Source organism: Epinephelus moara, chromosome 7, assembly GCF_006386435.1.
Source record: "Epinephelus moara isolate mb chromosome 7, YSFRI_EMoa_1.0, whole genome shotgun sequence".
In the NCBI taxonomy this organism is placed as follows: Eukaryota; Metazoa; Chordata; class Actinopteri; order Perciformes; family Serranidae; genus Epinephelus; species Epinephelus moara.
Genome location: NC_065512.1, coordinates 15,235,844 through 15,255,572, shown reverse-complemented (window position 1 = coordinate 15,255,572; position 19,729 = coordinate 15,235,844). Strand labels below are relative to the sequence as shown.

The following is a 19,729-nucleotide window of genomic DNA, read 5'->3' as shown; positions in this document are numbered from 1 at the left end:
TACAGTATTTTAGACTCAATTTAACATTTAATTTCTTTTGGCTTCTTAAATAAATGAAAAATGATTTAATATTCCTCCATTAAGGCATCTTTGACAGAGCATTTGGATGTTCATTTGGGGGAAAAAACTAGAAAATACAATTGAATGTGAATAATTTCTAATTTTCGTTTTATTTTATTTTATATTTTATTTTTAATATTTATTTATTTTAATTCAACTATATAAAACATTTTAGAGACCTCATGTGTGCCTGGGGAAGGGATATGTTGGTAGGACTTTGACTCAGTACTTATAAAAATGATCCCTGGCTTTCTTAATAAAGGGATGTGCTGTGTATATTTATATCTTCATGTACAGTCTATGGTTTGTACTTTGTATTGCAAAAAAAACCAAACAGATTACATCCACTGTGATTCAACCTGTAATAAGAGACATTTAAAAATAAATAAAATGTGTAAAAGTCATGGAGACACAGATGCTCTTTCTATGCACTGTGTATGTGTCCATAATAAACACTTCCTCAGCGGTGGTGTGATGGGAGTTGAACTCCAAGCTGTTGACCAATCAGATGGAGGCTGTGCAATCATCCCAGCAGCAGCAGCAGCATCAGTGTGTGTGTGTGTGTGTGTGTGTGTGTGTGTGTGTGTGTGTGTGTAGTAGCTTTAAACGGGGGAATCTGGACACCCTCTCTGAATTGAATAGGACCCTCTGCAGGCAGGCAGGCCGTGCTTTCTCTGCCCCTCTCAATGTGCTTTCTACCAAATGGAAGCAGAGGTGTTGAACCCCCAGATGATGGCAGACGTCAATGGCAACAATAAAATCACCAACGCGGAGCTGGAGGTGTTGAAGCTGCAGGAATTAGTCCGAAAATTGGAGAAGCAAAACGAACAATTGCGGACCAGAGCGAACGCTGTAAACAATTGCTCCATCGGCCCTCATCTCCAGACCTCGTTGTCGTGTCTGCACGTTGGCACGCCGTGTCCGACGGACCATTTCCCCGCTAAATATGGCATTTCGAGTCCGACACAGACGCATCCGTGCGCCCCCGGACCCCGAGGTTCACCGGAGGAGCCGTTCGCCTATTTCCAGCCGAGCTCGGTGTCTCCTGACGCCGCTGGGGAGGACGGCGTCGCCGCTGGAGGCACAACTGTTTTGGATGAGGTTGAAATTTTGGACCTCAACATCGTGCTCCCTGTCGTGGAGCCTGATAGCTGGTAACCCCTCTGTTTATATTACCCACTCTACTGCTGTGATAAATCAGTGCTCGTGTCTCTGTGACCATCCAGGCCACAGGACTGTGAACTAGCCACAGTTTTGTGACATTATGTGTAATGCAACCCTGCCATGTATCCTCTTATTGATTATAATATTGATTCCCCTCCTGGTGGAGTAGACCTGCAGACACCAGCATTCACAGAGACTTTACAGCAAGAAGAAGAACAAAAACAGATCTGACACAAGCTGAATGCTGTGTGCATGCAGCAGCATAGGTATCTGTTCAGGGTTAGACAGCACTGGGATGAAATTAGAAACAATGACCCCCTTCAGCCTGTGATCAAACAGCTCCGCTTTGTGTGTAGTGTTCAGCCCCAGGCTGAGGCTCTGTATCTGCTGACTTGGTAGCTCACACACTGGCATGCTGACTACTGAAGCACTACCAGCTTTATGTATCTGATGTGATGATGTGGAAAATGTAGCACACAGCTGAATGTAGCACCGGTGCGTATCCTCACTCCATTTAACATAACTAAACTGACCCTGAAGTCAGTGTCACATCATGGCCTAGTTGCTGAATAAAGAGTCAGCTCTGCTTGGCTCATATTCTTTTATGTGGACACAGAGGTGACACATCAGTTTCTCTACAACCCAGTGTGTCATGGTCACACACTCCTATGTATGTGGTGTATTGATTTATTATGTCATTATCAGCAAAATTTAGAATGAGTTACCTTGTTTTATCATCTTTATTTAGTGGTCAGATATGTTCCTGATAAAAGCCAGATCCAGTTTCCAGGAGATAAACTCCATTTCTTTCGTATTTTGTCTTGCTAAGGTACACATTTCTGATGATTTTCGGTCTTGATTAGTGCAGAGTGAATTGGAGATAATAAAATACCACAATATTTTAAACTAAATACCTCGATGACGATGTTGGGCCAATTTTGTTGGGTTGGTTATTGGTGCTTTCACAAAATATTTAGATTTTTGATCAGTGTAATCACGGTGGCTGGGCTCAGCCTTTGAGACAGGGTACGAAGCTCAGACATCCTGAAGGAGCTCGGAGTAGAGCCGCTGCTCCTTTGCGTCGAAAGGGGTCAGTTGAGATGGTTTGGGCATCTGATCAGGATGCCTCTTGGGCACCTGCAAGGCGGTGTACCGGGCACATCATACTGGAGGGATTATATATTTTGTCAGGTCTGCGAATGCCTTGGGGTCCCCCAGGAGGAGCTGGAAAGAGTTACTGAGGAAGGGACGTCTGGAATGCTTTGCTTGGCCTGCTGCCCCCATGACCCGGCTTTGGATAGGCGGTTGAAAAAGGATGGATGTGATCATTAGCAATGTGGATGTAATATAAGTAGGTAAAACCAAATAATAGAACAGGAGTCAGTATTCTCGGAACCCATCGGCTGTATTCGGCGTCTGACTTCCGGCAGAAGGCGATACAGCCTCTGGGGGCAGACGCCCTATTTTTTGGCATTCCGGTCAGATTTGGGCGGAGGAGGCGAATTTCCATTTCCAACTTCCGTTTATATAAGTAAATATGCTGAACCATTGCGATGGATTCAGAATTTGCAGTGACGCCAGTTATGTTCCACCTCGTTAGTTCACCGCACAGACCGTTTAACCTGACAACTGCAGCCGGCTCAAAAGTGATTAGTCAATATCGCGCAGACTACAAACAGCTTACAACCGGAAACCAGGGCTCTTCCGCTCTTCTTCCGGAGGCAAGATCTCCGGGGTTTGCCTACAGACTCTACATTCACTGAATGTAGAGTCTGTATATAGAGACTAAGGGGTCAGCAACCTTTACTATCAAAAGAGCAACATTTGACCAAAAAATCTGTGTGGAGCTGCAAAACATATTTGGGGCTTTAAGTGAAAGTAAAACAGCCTATTAAGTCTAAATGAGCATTCATTCATGTTTAACCACAAGGTGGCTCTGTAGGGCACTATTTATGATATATTATTGCACACACGTTGGTTGTTGAAATGTTAAATTTTTTTTTTAATTTGGTATAGAGGCTTCATTTTTGTACAAATGGAAAATGTGAGAATTTTTTTAGGCCTATACAGCATTGATATATAAAAATAAAAATTACATTATATCACTTGAACGCAGCCTTTAAACATAGAGTGCTCCAGGAATGAGTTAGCATTTTAGCACTCCCGGTTCCCTCGTCTCCTAGTCAGTGGGTTTTTGAAGTTTTTGGTTAGATGCCTGAAATAAGGTCTTTCACGTTTTGTTCTGCAACATAAAATACATCACTTAATACCCCTCTCATGAATTTTGAAGCTTTTATGTGTCTTAAAAAAGGTGGATGCTAAGACTACAGAGCAGTATCACGCCAGCCATGACTTTACAGCCTCATTATGCTAGGGATGTTAAATCATGTGACTATGGTGTAGTTTGTTTGTAGCCTAATGGGGGCGACTGTGGCTCGGAGGTAAAGCGGGTCTTCCACTAATCAGAAGTTCAGTGGTTTGATCCCCAGCTCCTCCAGTCCTTGGGCAAGATACTGAACCCCAAATTAGTCCTGATGGCTGTACCATCAGTGAGTGTGACGAATGGGTACTGAGCAGCAGGTGGCACCATGTACAGTAGCCTTGGCCACCAGCATGTGACTGTGTGTGTGAGTGTTACATATTGTGTAAAAGCACTTTGAGTGGTCGGAAGACTAGAGAAGAGCTATACAAGTGCAGTTCATTAATGTTAGCTTTTTACTTCCTGCATTTGGGCTTCAGAAATTGTAAAAGTTGGGTTTATTTTTGAAGATTATCTTGCTGAATAAAACATGTAAGTATCCTAAACGTTTGTTTGCAATGGATCTTATTTTCAGCAATAATCCAAAGGCTGAAAGCAGAGGTTAAATCAGTTGGATAAAAATTGACAGAAGTGATTAACCCATTATCCAAACAGCTGCTGATTAATCCTGTGTTGACTGTCTTATCTGTTAACTGACTGATTGTCTCAGTGCTACAAGTCTCCACCACACACAGTGAGAAGAGATACTGTCTTCCTGTGCCTGACTACAGCAGTCACGTACACACATCCCATACATCACTGCTCCGAATGAAGCTGTCACCCCTTGAATTTGTATTATACACTTGGTTTCACAGCTCATGTTGTTGCCAGTAAAATGGCAGTTGCTCTTTGTGGCAACTTTTAGGGTGTATTGGCGTTTAGGTTTTATGAAAATCACTCCTTGTACACCGCCATGGGTGTACCTTTGTAAAATCATGCTTTGCTTTCATATGAGAAATGTTGCCACTGTAAAACTCGTCCCTCCAGATCTTGAGATTTACAGTGAAGCAGCCTCCTGTTCATTTAACTTCATCTCTTGCGGCACGGTATCAATACGTGTTGTGCTGTAAAGGTGTCAGGACTGAATTGTGGGTTGTGCTGTGTGTTGCAGGCTGTACGTGAGCCCCAAAGCCAAGCTGCAGGGCGAGAGCATCCTCAGTCCTCTTCAGTGGTGCAGGCAGGTACTGGACCACCCGGGGCCCGAGGTGGAGCTGGCGAGAATGACCCTCTGCCACAGACTGGACCAAGGTAACGTGTGTTTACCGCTCAGATTATCCTTTCATCTGCAGCCACATCTGGACATCTGTCTCTCTGCCTGCTGACATGTGATCATAAGCCCTGACACACTTCACCCACAAAATGTCTCCACGTGCAGCAGGATTTCAGCCTCAGCCTCTGAGCCGTGGGAGCACTTCTCTGCACGCGGCCCCGTCGTTTCTAACCATTTGACCGTTTAACTCGCTCTCTGTAAATTTATGGGGTTTTAAGTGCGTCAGCCAACTTCCCACAGATGGATTGTTTTCTGTGGTAGTTGGAAGGACTCCCGTTTACACATATCAGTGTCTCCAGAGAACAATTAAGATCAGTTTAAGGGATTTGCTGCTTCTCTGCCGATATAGAAAACAACAATTCCATTTGGAGGAACTCATGCTGTGCTGTTGGATGGCTTTACGCTGTGTTAAGTGGGAAACATTGTAGAGCAGCGTAGAAAGGATTAAAAAGCTGTAGTCAAAGTATCACTGTTAAAATGTGCCACCAACAAGTAGTTCTACATGTTTGCTCCATCTGTGACTTTTCATAGGAATGTTGTAACAATTCAAAACAGAAAAATTAAAAGGAATACCTTTTCACATTCTTGCCAAGAGTTAGATGAGAAGATACCGCTCTCATGTTTTTATGCTCTGAATGTAGCTGAAGCCAGAAGCAGATTATGTTAGCTTAGCATAAAGATGGGAAACAGGGGGAATCAGCTGGCCTGAGAGGCAACCAGTAACAAATCCAGGAAGTCACTGCTGCCAGAGAATAAATATTCCATATAAGCCCTTAAAGCCACAAATTTATCATCTTTACACTTTGGTGTTTGTAGCTTTAGAGGTGCTAGTAGGTGGATTTTGTTAGGTTTACCTAATGAAGGTCTAGTTACCAAAACGTTGCAGCATCAAAATCATCATTTTTGCAAGTTGAACAGTGTGCGGTTTCTCTGCAAGCTGTGTTCTGCCCATCCTTCTCCTACGCACCCATTTGGAAATAGATGTGCGGAGTATTCCTTTGTTCTAAGGCGGATTTTTTTTACTATCTGATAGAGCCAGGCTAGCTGTTTCCCCTTGTTTGTAGTTTTTATGCTTAGTTAAGACAACTGGCTGCGAGCTCCACCTTCATATTTAACGTACAGGCATTAACCTTCTTATCAGCCTTTACACACAAGTATTTCATATCATACTCATACTGCAAGCGGTGCGAGTTTGAGACAGTTGCAACAGGTCCGTCCGTCATTGTTGGTATTGGTTGGGGTACCTTAAATTTGGTACTGGTACCCCTGTTACCGTTTTTTCAGTGCTTAAGTTTTTCTGTTATAACAAAGAATAATTTTTGAAGAATAAAACGCTCCTCTGCTCTTTTCTAAACTCGTATTTGCTCATCTCACGATGCTATTAAGCTGTTACTAAAACAATACAGAAAATGAAATACACCAGACGCAGAAACTGGGACACAGACACGTTCCGGCTTCGGGGCGTTTCTGCCTCCTTGGTGGCTTCATGAAACTCCATTGCTGGCCTTAGAGCTCTGTAGCTGTGCTTTCAGGCTTCGGGGTGCTTCGCGGCATTTCCATTTCTTATCTAAACCCAGTGTTCTCACCCATTGTTGCAATCAACAAATCCTCCAGAAAGCCACAACTATTTCAGCTTCTTCTGGACATGTTGTTGCAGACGAATTTTCTCTGTTGCTGTCAGGGTGTTGTTACGCTTTACCTGCTTGTAAAACTGTCATTAAAATCTTTTATTCCCTCTGCTATTCGTCTTTAAATTCTCTGTAGTAATTCNAACAAATCCTCCAGAAAGCCACAACTATTTCAGCTTCTTCTGGACATGTTCTTGCAGACGAATTTTCTCTGTTGCTGTCAGGGTGTTGTTATGCTTTACCTGCTTGTAAAACTGTCATTAAAATCTTTTATTCCCTCTGCTATTCGTCTTTAAATTCTCTGTAGATTTTTGTTTATATTGTTTTTTTTATCTTTTTTACGATAATATGCCTATTAATTTTTATTGTTTATAGATTCCTTTATTCCACTGAACTCCTCAGCATTTTTTTTTTTTTCAAACAAATTGCCCCTGGTGGAATTGATAAAGTTGTCTGAGTCTTTAGGATATAAAGTGAAACAGTACTTGGCATTAAAAACGTAATTCGACCGGTACCCTTAAAAGTAGTAGTTCAGCACTCAAACCAAGACATGATGTCCGTTGTTCCATACAATCTGATTTGCTGATGCCTTTGTTTGCGGTGCGAAAGCTTGGGAGATTTGACCTTATTCCAAAAAAAAACACTTTTTCGCCATGTAATATTCATGTTCTGTGTGAAAGTACTCAGGGTCAAAACAACAGTACTAAAAAGATATGAAAAAACCCTGATGTGTAAAGGCCTTAACTCTTGGCAAGAAAGCAAATAACGGTATTTCTCACAATGCTAACTGTTCCTTTAAATTTAAATGTAGCACAATTGTTCACGCAAGAATCCATTTAAGTCCATAAACTTTACCACGAAACCAACATTTGTCATCTAAAAATAAAAATTTCCTGCTTACATCCAACTTTGATGAATACCTCTCTTTAGGAAATGTGTCCTACACAGAACATTTACATGCACACTAGTGTCCTGGCTTTGAGTCTTGTCCTGGTTTTGATCATGTTTATAATATACTGCCACATTTACATGGTTATTCAGCTCCTTGAATACATTATTGTAACATATCCAGGTGACTGATGGTCCATCTGTGGTGTTGCAGTCTTTGACTCATCCACTTCACACAGTAAACTGGTAAATCTCTGCACCGTCTGAGTCACCTCAGCAGTTAAGGATGAATCCACTTTCGCTTGTAACAGGGGTTTCCTTCTCCATCTTATCATCAGTTGTAGAGAGCAAAGCTATACTCCTACTTTCATTTTTAATTTTAGCACGTAGACTATTGTTACATAATTTACCACCATATTTTGTTGTTTTCTGACTAAAAATAACAAGCTGAGGACGCACCTGCGCTCACGGCAGATTGTTCGTTTGAGTCTATGTGATATTTATATGCAGTAACACTTCACCAGGATACTTTACAAGAGCCCTTCACAACCAGGATACTAGTGTGCTACTTAGTGACATTTGGCTGCTTGACACAGTTTTTTCGATTTGGTGCTTTTACAGTTCCTACCCTCGTGCACGGGGATATGGTTGCCATAGAAACCATGCTTACATTAACTGGGTTTTTGAGGCAGATTTGCTCAGTGCTCGCTGCTCAAACAGCCTGTACAAGAGACTCTTGTACCGCTGCACGCATGACTATAGACCGTGTGTATGTGCCTGTTTGTGTGCTTTGATTTTCATATTTAAAACGAGGCGTTTCTGAGATCAATCATCCTCACACTGTGGATTTGTTGTGTCCAAACTGTGATTCAATGATGCAGATTTGTTAGTGTTTGTTTGGATGTTCATTAGAGAGTGTGTGTACGGTTCAAGGTCCTCTCCTCTCTCTAAAAAGCTGTATTCAGAGAAGGTTGGCTCTCCTCCTCTGGGTCATGAATACATCCTTGTCTCTGAGCTCCAGTTGCTTTTGTTTGTGCAACTTGCTGTGAATGCGAGTTTTATCCAGAAGCGGTTGAGCCTAATTGTGTCAGGAATGCCAAATGCGCCACTCTGTCAGGTGTGTGCGCCCCTGACTACCAATCAGAGGGGGTCAACTCAGTATTTACAAACATTATCTAATGTCAGTCATGTCACTTCAGGCCACATTTACTCACTGCTAACCAGCATTAAAGGAATGCTTCACCCAGAAAATGATTATTTGTATATCAATTACTCACCCAGTCAGTACGTTTACATGCTCAGTTAAGTGAAGCTACATTTATAGCTCAACTAGGTCACTTAACTGGACTACTGTCAAGCACAGGAGGGGAATTGATTTATAGACCGATGTCCAGCTACGATAGGTGTCGATATGCCCCCTTTCAGCTTGTTAGTATTGGACATTTTTACGGTTGACCTATTACATCAGACCAAACAAGTTAGCTGTGGTTAGAAACTGGTACCATGATGGACAACTTTACAGTTCTTGTACATCTCATCCGTTACAATGTTGATTTCGCAGTGTTGTTACCAGCTTCTTCTTCTGTTTAATGCTTTCAACTTCCGGGATAGAAACTGTGGAGCATGTGCAGAGCGTCAAGGCCAGTTTAGGTCTTTTGAGAAATTCAGTTTTGTGCGATTTCAGTCAGACAAACATGTTTACACTTGATATAGAAATGATCATTTTGTGGACTAGGTATTCTTTTACTTGGTGAAAAAGCAGAGTACCACTTTCCAATGAGGCATAGGCTACTTTGTGAAGAGTTTATAAGTTGTAACTAATTGCTTTAATTGTCAATTATAGATAGTTGATAAGTTATTAATAAGACATTATTTGAGCTGACAGACAAAGCCAAAATCAATCCTGCTTTGCATATCAGTGTTTCACTCACCCTACTGATCTATAAACTAAATAAACTATGTTTAAATCAATTATTAAAGCCATTAGTTACAACATATAAACTGCTAATAAAATATATGTTATGACAAGGTTGTCATGAGATTAATACAGCAGAAAAAAAGTCAAATTTAGGCTGTATAAATGTGACCTCCTCACCCCAAAGTGGACCATAGTAGATCTAATTCTGATTTTGGGAATGGGTTGTAGCCTACATGCACAATCCCTGCTTATGCTAAGATCCCTCCAAAAAAATCTGCAGTTTAGCCCAATAAGCTGCAGTGGTAAGCTAAACCTCATCTTACTGTATCAGCCTCTTCTGTCCGAGCCGTGACCCAATCATTTAAAACATCAATACTGATCTGTAAAGAGCAGATTAACATTTGGCCAGAGTGTGTTAGAGTATAATCATTGTGCTTTATGTGTGTGAGTGTGTTTGTATGTGTGTGTTTCACGTGATAAAGCAATCAGACTAACATGTCCTTCGCTGCAATTTTGTGTCCAGCTAAGCGATGGCGAGGAGTCTCCTCCGTCCGTCCCTACAGCTGCATAGAGGGGCTCTCCACCCTCAGCTGCCCCGTCCTGCCTTACACTAAACCTGCTGCACTAACCGAGTCCCCAGGTAACACAAACATGTACTACTGTACACATGCATATAACTAACTGCTAACCACTGAAGAGTCACTCTAACTTCTGATAGGCTTCTGAGGATTGTGTATAGATGTCACAAGTTTCAGTATTTATCTAGTGCTGTTAGAGGCTAATGGTTACTAATCTGTTTTGTGGCTTAATCGGGATGACTGGCCTTAAGTTCATTTATTGTTGTCTGTAGATCCCATACCTTGAGATGGGTGTCTATTTCTTTAACACATATCTGCTGATTTTGGCATTTGTTTTAGTACTGCAACATTTAATTGAGTCAGTGAACTTATAAGTGGAGTTTTAAAATGATTTTGAAATTTAATATAGCCTCACAGGACTACCTTAAAATTGTGTATGGGCAATTTAGAGTCACCAGTTAACCTGCATGTCTTTGGACTGTGGGAGGAAGCTGGAGTACCTGTAGAAAACCCACGCTGACACAGGGGAGAACATGCAGGCTCTGCACAGAAGGGCTCCCCCACCCCGTGTTCGAACCGGGAACCAGTCACTAGCATCTATAAAAAAAAATGTATGCTTATTATATAACTGTAAATCAACTATTCCATAAGTGAAATATTGTATAAAAATATAGCAACTATCAAAATTGTTAAATTAAAGTAATATTTTTTAATTTTCTTTGGTATTTTTTGTTACATACAGATATGCAGTGATGATTGCTGGGAAATATGTATGTTGATGTTAACCAATGTCAAGTTTTTGACATATGCACAATAGCGTGCACTAGGGCCCATATTAACTACCTTATGCCACTGAACTAACCTAATACTGAATGTGTGTTATTTAGTCTAGATCAATGGTTGCCAACTGGTGGGTCCTGGGTCCATTCATTAAAAAACACACTTTATTTTGAAGTGCAGTGAGTTTCCGGCACAGAGCTTTTACTTTGAAGTGCTGTTTCCTGCTGGAGAGTGAGTGACTAACGGACAGCTACATATAGAGACGGTAAACTAGCTCAACGACATGGCCACACACAAGTATGACGCTGAATACACTGAATTGTTTGGCCCTTGAACAAATGACTACGGAGGAATCTGGACCCCGTGTGGCTGGACCAGTTGGGAACCACTGGTCTAATTTGTCTAATTTTTCAAGCTTCAGAAATAAAACTCGCCCATACTTTGCCACTCAGTCCAGCTTCTCATTGTCATCAAACCAAAAATGTTCAGGACTTTTGTTCTGCATACCAAGATTTTAGGGAGTTCCAAAGCCCCTCAGAGCTGTTAGTATTGTTGGTGACTCTTAGCCAGGGTAGTTTCAGTAAGTGCTGTCTTTTTTTGGAAAGTCCCTCTCCACATTCACACAGTCACACCTCCAAACTGCTCAGCACAGCCACAGTCTGATCTGTTGGCCTCTTTTTCCCCACCCAGTTTTATCCTGCCAGTGTGGGGACTCAAGCCTGCTTTTCTAACCCTCAGACTGCTGCTGCCCTCATTCCAAAATCTAACCAAACAAAACAACAGAAATGCTCACAGGATGTTCAAATGAAGGCTAATTATCTCACATTTTGCCCTGAGATTTAAAGTCTATTAAACTTTAGACATAACGATCTTCATTGCTCAAATCAAACCAACTCTTTCCTTAAACTCATCGCTCCATTTCAAATCCAAAGTAATAAGAACGCCGAGCCAAAACCTTCTGTTGCTTCCAAAATACTTTTGTAGCTCTCGGTATAAACATAACCCAGATTCTTAAACAACCTGTTACTTGCAGTTTAAAATCAGATTACAGCAGATTCCAGGGTAGAGATTATCAGGCCATACCCTCGGACAGATGGAGACAAGCAAGCTCCACCAGAAGCCTGTCCATCCATATTTTATACCAACACAAATGTCAGTGAGTTTCGGTTGAGCTTTGATTTTCATGTTAAGGGCATCACATGATTGAATTTTCTGTGTGTTTCTCTCCTTTCAAGCTCCTTTGCCATCACCTGCTCAGTCTTTTCTCCAGCCGACTCTCCCACTCAGGGCCAGCTGCAGCCTCAGTGACAGAGCGCCCACCTTCCTATCAAACTCCGCTCTCCACAGTAAGACCTCACTGTCAATATGTGCTCTCTACTCTGTCATTCATGTCTGCGGTTGTATCTGGTGTGAGTCAGCATCCATCTGTAGTGGTTATCTACACTTAAATGTCACATTTGTATGGAAATATGTGTCGAGCGCCTGTATCACATATTGTTAAAATCAAAGCAGTTGGACTGTTCTGAAATCTCAAGTTTAGGTCATGTACAGCAAAGGAGTTAAGTAGAATTCTAAGATGTAATATGTGTAAAGATCCTCGCCAGGTTTTAGTCTTAAGTTTTAAGCCCCAGTACCTCTTTCGGTATGGTACCTTTGGGACCAAAACCCTTCAGTCATGGTACCTAGACCGTTACAACACACAACTCAGCCCTGAGCAGAGTGACCGTGCTCTATTGACAATCAACAGACTGCAGTGTTCACAGCTCCACCTTTTAGTACCAGATCTGTGTGCTAGGTACCCCAACAGAGGGGGGACCAAAAATGGGGACGGTATGGAACAGTACCATTGGTAACATCCACAACTTTTCACAGTGGAAAACAGATGTGGCTCTCCTGTGTGTGTTTTCAGATGTAGGTCGCCGGCATGCGGCTGTCAGCCCCCAGTCTTCCCTGGACAGCGAGGTGGGTGCGTCAGAGCTGGAGGACGACTCCATCTCTATGAGCTACAAACTGCAGGACATGACAGACGTGGAGGTCATGGCACGGATTCAGGAGGAGAGTGAGTCAGTCACATCTACATCTAAATGTCTTGTAGACAATACAGGGGGAAACTACAGCCACAGAAAACAAAATACACACTTTGTGAAAAAGGACCTGAGGTTTGAAGCATGAATGTTGCTTTGAAAACCTTGGGAGCGAGAGGCAAATGGTTTCAAGAATTACGATTTCTTACAAAATAGGCTCCCCAGGTTGCTGCTCTTTGTTTGTCGCTGTAGAGAGCACAGGTAACAGTTGTTGACAATGTTCACATCATTGAACTTCAGTGTTTGTGTGAGCCAAGACTAAAATCTTACAATTATGAAAAAGAATGACTTTAGCCAGCTCGCACTGAGTTTAATGAACACTTAAACCACGCAGTCAAGCTCACAGTAGCGTGACACAACTGAGGTAAATGATTTTACGCGGCAGTGAAATAGCTTGAACAATCGTTTGGTGCAGGGCTGGCACAAGATAAACATTTGACCTTTGAGCAGTTAAACCTGAGTTGACAGTAATATCTTGATGTGTGTTGTTTAATTATGCATGAGATTTCAGGAGAAACATATCCGTCTGGTCTGCCGATACATTCCCTGAATAATGGATGAGTGAATGTATCATATACTCCACGAGTTTGAGATTTTCCACAGATAAAAGCATTGATCTGTCCCTGCTGTAGGTCTCCGACAGGACTACGCCTCTACCTCACAAACCGCCACAGCCAGCCGTCGCAGCTCCAGCTTCTCCTTACACTCCCTCAGGCGCGGCGAGATGGATCTGGAAGAGGAGGACGAGGAAGACGAGGGTTACGACCAGCTCCCTCCTCCCCAGCCTCGACTGTTCCGCACGGGGTCTATGCAGCGGGGCAGCCTGCCCCACTCTCACACTTTCTCCAGTATCAGAGACTGCAGACGCAGCTCGATCACACCTCAGTTTTCACTCAGTGGACTCTCCCAGTACTCTGGACCCTCCAGCCTGAGCACAGACACACAAACAGCGTACAGGAATAGCACAGGTGAGTGTTTAATGAATCCATAGCCCACATGCAGTTGTAAGATCACTAAATGTCCACCTAAATAACATTGTGGCTACACGTGTTGAGATATAAAGTGTCCCACTTCAAACTGACAGCATCTTGACAGAATCACCACGTTCAAGACGTCCTTAATTTCTGACCAGACAGTTTCAGTGTGTGCCAAGAAGGATTTAGAGCGCTTTTGGTTACGGGATCTAAAAAGCACCCTCAGTTTGGGGTCAGTGTGTCAGTTTGCTCTGTTCTACCAATTGCATGACAGGTTGTCATTTAGTGGTGCATATTTGAATTTTTATCCTTATTAAAATGTTCACATGCCACACATTTTAAGTCAGAAGGAGTGATTTTAAAAACATTTGCTGCCTCATCGCTAGTTAGATGCCGGGTTCCTGCAGCATGAGGCAAGGTAGATTTAAGACTTTTTAAAAACTTTTTAATGACACTTGGAATTAAATTTAAAATCATTTTTACAATAACCAAAGTTCAGGGAAAAAAACACGAACCAACATCAGTTACTTATGGTCAGGACATCCAGCCATTCATTTTCAACCGCTTATACAAAGCCAGGTCGCGGGGGCAGCAGGCTGAGCAAAGTATTCCAGACGTCCCTCTCCCCAGCAACGCTTTCCAGCTCCTCCTGGGAGATCCCAAAGCGCACCCAGGCCAGACGAGATATGTAATCTCTTCAGTGTGTTCTGGGTCTGCTCTGGGGCCTCCTACCAGTTGGATGTGCCCGACACGCCTCTAACGGGAGGCACCCAGGAGGCATCCTCATCAGAGGCCAGAACCACCTCAACTGAGCCCTTTCGACATGAAGAAGCAGCAGCTCTACTCCGAGCTCCCTCCGGATGTCTGAACTCCTTACCCTATCTCTAAGGCTGAGCCCAGCCACCCCACGGAGGAAACTCATTTTGGCTGCTTGTATCAGCGACCTCATTCTTTCGGTCGCTACCCAGAGCTCATGACCATAGGTGAGGGTTGGGACGTAGATGGACCAGTAAATCGAAAGCTTTGCCTTCTGGCTCAGCTCCCTCTTCACCACGATGGTCAGGCGTATGACTGCATGCCTGTAGATGCCGCACCAAACCGCCGATCCATCTCACGCTCCATTCCACCCTCACTTGTGAACAAGACCCCGAGATACTTGAACTCCCTTGCTTGGGGCAGCAACTGGGAGTAATCTGTTTTCTGACAGTCAGAGTCCCATCGTATTGTCTTTTGTTGCAAGTCCAACAGAGCTGATAGATGTCGGGGTCCGCCCAAGATGCCAGTGCATGGCTCTGGTGTAATATCACAGTTATATACTTCTGAGAAGCACTTAAAGATATCTGACCAGAACTTATTTAGCTTGAGGCTAGACCAGAAGAGGTAGCCCAAGGTGCCCTCTGCTGATTTACATTTTGGAGAAATTGGACTGAGGCACAAAAGGAGTGTGATTTAGCACAGGAGTAGAGCAGCCTGTGAAGCACTTTAAACTGAATAAAGTTGGTGTCTGGAGTTTATGGAGGGGGGTAAGTTTCCCAGGTTTCATCACCAACTGTAATGCCAAGGTCTGTCCTACATGTTTCCTTCAAATACTGTGCACAGACCGAATTATAAGCTGCGAAGTAGATCAACAAACTGAGAGAGATCCGGGGCTGACATGATGCTTTGATCTACGTTTGATTATACAGAGTGACCAGTCATCTCTTTTTCCCTTTAAAAATTACAAGCTGTGGTATAACAGGTTATTTGCTGGATTATTTATGTGCCAGAAGTAGTGACTTTCGTATTCCCTCAAATGTCAAACTATTTCTTTAAAGTCCCAGTACAGTCTGTGCTATGAGGTATTTTCTTGTAAAATGGAATATTTGAGCGGTGTAAAGTGACAAGAGGGATTTTAATCAAATCCTTAGAGCAGCAAAACATATTTGAATAAAGGTAATAGCCTATTAAGTCTAAATTAGCCCGTAACCAGTTAACACCAGGACACAGGGTTAAAACTGTGAAAATGTATTTTTTAATGTTGGAACTGTGAGTGAAAAACTTCCAAAGCTCCACTGGAGTTGATGCCTACAATACCTGATGTGGTTTGTTGATGTGGTTGCATAGACAAGCTACGGAGAAGCATGCCCAACCTGATCCGAGCTCCCAGCATGCCCAGTGTTCCCAGCATTCCGTGTTTGGCATCCCCCGTCAACCCACCCTCCCACGGCCCCTCCTCTTTGCCAATGATATCCTCCCTCCGGAGCAGCCAGAGCTTTGACTCTTCCAGTGGGCTTGCACGACTCCAGTCCTCCAGTAAGACTCTCTTCCTCAGGTCTATGAATAAATAAGCCGGCTCATTTTTATTCATGAGTAAATGTGGATTTCTGTTTTCTGATCGCATGGCAGTTTCAAATTCAGTAATTGCAGTTCTGTCACTGATGTTTGACTTTCTTTCATCTAACAACCCTCTCGCTGTTTCAGTTCCCTCCCCAGGCCAGCTCAGCCAGCGAGTCCAGAGCGTAGGGAACTTCCCCACCACTCCCCGACACCCGCTAAAAGCCACAGCCTACGTGAGCCCCACGGTGCAGCAGGGCCCCACCTCCACCTCGCTGTCCAGCTCCGTCAGTCTCCACTCCATCCCCAGCAGTGCTGCACTGCCTCAGCCCCTCAAACCCAGCAGCAGTTTGGTACCACAGCCCCTAAAAGCCAGCGCCAACCAAGCAGCTGTCACCCGCAGCTCTCTTCCTCGCCCGGCGTCCTTTGTGGGAACAGGTGGAATTCCACGTGCAAGCAAAATCACCCAACCCACACGCAGGTGAGGGCAGATATACTGACTAGTGTGTGTAAAGGTCTAGTGTGTAGAATTTAGTGGTCAGGTTTCAGATTACAACCAATTAAGACTTCTCCTGTGTGCCAAGCGTGAAGCAGAACTACGGTGGCTGACATGAAAATGCAAATGGCCATATCTTGAGCTAGCGTTTGGTGTGTCCATTCTGGGCCACCTTAAAAACAACATGATGGAGTCCATGGAAGAACACCCACTCTGTATGTAGATAAAAAATGTCTCATTATAAGTTAACAAAAACATGACGATTCTTATTTCAGGTGATTATAAATTAATGAAAACATAGTTATGAATATTATTCACCGTTTCTCCCATAAATCCCACTAAATCCTACAAACTGGACCATTAATATGACTCAGTCTGCAAAACCTGGAAGCATGATGCATTTTGAAACTGGGTTAGGAGCTGTGTCCCAAATTCCATACTGCATACTAATTTTAAACAAGTTTTAGTTTGCAGTGTGTTCATACAAGAAAAGTGACAAGTGTACTTAAAACAGTATGAGTACGAAAGAACCCTTCATTTCTGTGTGTACTGTTCTCCCACAATGCAATGCACAAAAGAAAGGGAGGACCCACACAAAGCTGGGATAGTTCAGATCTTCTGAGGTGGGGTTGTTCGAGGCACTTATCCATAGTCAGTGTATTACAAGCTGTAGATGTCAGTCGGCATGACCCCAGTTTGAAAAGCTGGCAGGAGTAGAAGGTAAGCATTGCACTCTTGTGGACGAGGGCAGCAGCAAAATGTATTTTAGCCACATGAAAAAAGTCCTACCTAAAAAAAACAATATCATGTTAAGTGTGCATTATATTTAGAATATTTTTACTGCTTTACTTTACTGTCAGACAGCCCAATTTGCGAGGGAAGCTGATAACAGCATTAGTTCTCATGCTCTCGTCAAAGCCACCAGACTCCATTGACAAAAACAGTAATTTAAGCTCGCTGAACACAGGAGCTGCTGGTCTACCGCTGCCTCAATAAGGTGGTTGGTTTGTGTTACAGTGTAACTTTGGTGAATCCAAAAAAGCCATTTTAACACCAAAGTCAAGCAATAACACAAACAAACAAACTGATCGAGGCAAGGTTACAACAGCAGCTCCTGTGTTCAGTGATGTTAAATTACTGTTTTTCTGAGTGGAGTCTGGCTTTGAAGACAGCAATATAACGACCTCAGTATCTCACAGGGAAACCACTGTCTGGCGGCAAAGTATAGCAGTGAAAATATTCTCAATACAGTGCACACCTAAACTAATATTGATATTTTTGGGTCGGACCTGTTGTAGGAGACTACACTACATATTGCTGCTGCCCCTGTCCACAGCAGAACATTGCTTGGCTTCTCTGTTGGTACTCCCGCGTGCTTCTCCAAAGTGGGGCCGTGCTCGATATTTACTGTATATAATACCGCTGCCTGGCTAGTACATTACCTGCTTAAACATATTTTCATATTTTTGCCTCTGTACAGACTATTTTTCTTAGCTCTTAATTTCTTTTTTGAATATTGTATTGTTATTGTTGTCTTATTTTCATGCACTTTGTCAAGCACTTTGTAACCTTGTTTAGATAAGTGCTACAAAAATAAATTCATCATAATTATTATATAATTAGTAATACAGTAATAAGTTAAATATGTGAAAGTATACAATGTAGAGTAATATATAGTACATTCTGTATTATCAGTTGATTAATCAACTCATCATTTTGATAAAAAACCCCCACAAATAACAACTATTTTGATCATTGATTTTTTTTTTTAAGTCGTTCTTTGAGCAACAATGTTAAACATTTGATTGTTTCAGATTTTCATCTGTGAAAATTTGCTGCTTTCCTTGGTATTACATTATCGTAAATTAAATATTTTGGGCTTTTGAGCTGTCAGTCAAACAAAATAAGACATTTAATAATGTCATCTTGTGCTGTGGGATATTGAGATGGAGATTTTTCATTGATTTCTGATGTTTTATAGACCAAATGAAAAAATGTAGTATGAAACTGGGACACATGTTTAAATATTTACACTGATCGTCCTGAGGGAGGTGCTGCAGTTTAACGTCAGACTTTGAAAGGGAAACTAAACCAGTTTGTCTTTGATTCTTTAGGGGGGTAGTGCATCTTTTAAATATAGGTGTTTAATCAACTTGTTTCTGTCTGTGTGCAGTTTGCTGACTCCTCCAAAGAGCCTGGCTGCCCTGAGCGCCCTGAGGGATGGCAGCTGGAAAGACGGCTGCTACTGAACCCAAATAAACTGAAGTTTAAGAGGTGCACAGGGTAACGCTGTATGGGACCCAACTGATTTAAAGTGTTGCCGTCAGGAGGGCCCAGTTTAGACAGAGTGACTGTTGACATTTCTAAAGGGCACTACCCTTCACTGAAGGACAGAGCAGAGACTGTTAACGGCGCTGGTCCAGCAGGCTGGATCTTTACATTACTACCTGCTAAAAACACAGACTGACTTGTTACGAAACAACCTGGCAATATTCTGATAATCAGTTGTTAAATGTGAACTGGATCTTCTTTGATATGTGTTTTTTGATTTGTCATTGTGGATAGTTAAGGCTTTCATTCGACGGAATGAAAATTTCTCTCCAGTTGAAAGCTTAGAAAAGAATAGTCCATGCTTTTGTACATGCTTTAATGATTTCTTATGACTAATTTTGCAATTATTGATTTTTGTCAGACTGTGGTGTCAGATATGAAGTTGAACCTGGAAGTTTTGTTACATCCTGTGCCTGTTTAAAAAGTAGTGTAAGTCATGTTATATTTATTGGCTAAACCTCACAGCACTTTGATCAGAATAATGATTAATACATTAAGGTAATTTGCTTTGTTTCTTCGGTAAAGTAAGTGCACACACATTATCTTTTCTTTCCATTATTGAGCAGAGATTTTTAATGTTCTTTGATAAACAAAATCACCGCAATGATATTGCACAAAGAGCCCTGATGCTTTTTATGGATGACAAGAATTTAAAGAGGAGGTGAATTTTTAAAGTGAATAAAAGCCTTTCAAAATATCTTTCAGTCTGTCTTAATATGGTTATCCCAGCTGACACTGGGCAAGAGGCGGGGTACACCCTGGACAGGTCACCAGACTATTACAGGGCTGACACATAGAGACAGACAACCATTCACCAATTAACCTGCATGTCTTTGGACTGTGGGAGGAAGCTGGAGTACCCAGAGAAAACCCACGCTGACATGGGGAGAACATGCAGATCTAATGATGATTTCACTCTAATGTCAGCACAGTACACTTGTTTACC

General features: G+C 42.4%; 1 protein-coding gene across 3 annotated transcripts; it reads left to right on the top strand.

Annotated features, from left to right (window-relative positions):
- The first annotated feature begins 631 nt into the window (after positions 1-631).
- slain1a (SLAIN motif family, member 1a) lies at positions 632-19,462 on the top strand. 3 transcript variants are annotated; one of them, XM_050048765.1, is made up of 9 exons: positions 632-1,214; positions 4,635-4,771; positions 9,751-9,867; positions 11,821-11,931; positions 12,495-12,644; positions 13,302-13,637; positions 15,747-15,935; positions 16,104-16,437; positions 18,626-19,462. In XM_050048765.1, the coding sequence occupies exons 1-9, from the start codon at positions 763-765 to the stop codon at positions 18,699-18,701; spliced, it is 1,902 nt and encodes a 633-aa protein (XP_049904722.1). In that variant the 5' UTR covers positions 632-762; the 3' UTR covers positions 18,702-19,462. The 3 variants fall into 3 exon arrangements, with proteins under 3 accessions (XP_049904722.1, XP_049904723.1, XP_049904724.1); XM_050048766.1 differs by lacking the exon at positions 9,751-9,867; XM_050048767.1 differs by lacking the exon at positions 15,747-15,935.
- Positions 19,463-19,729: the final 267 nt, after the last annotated feature.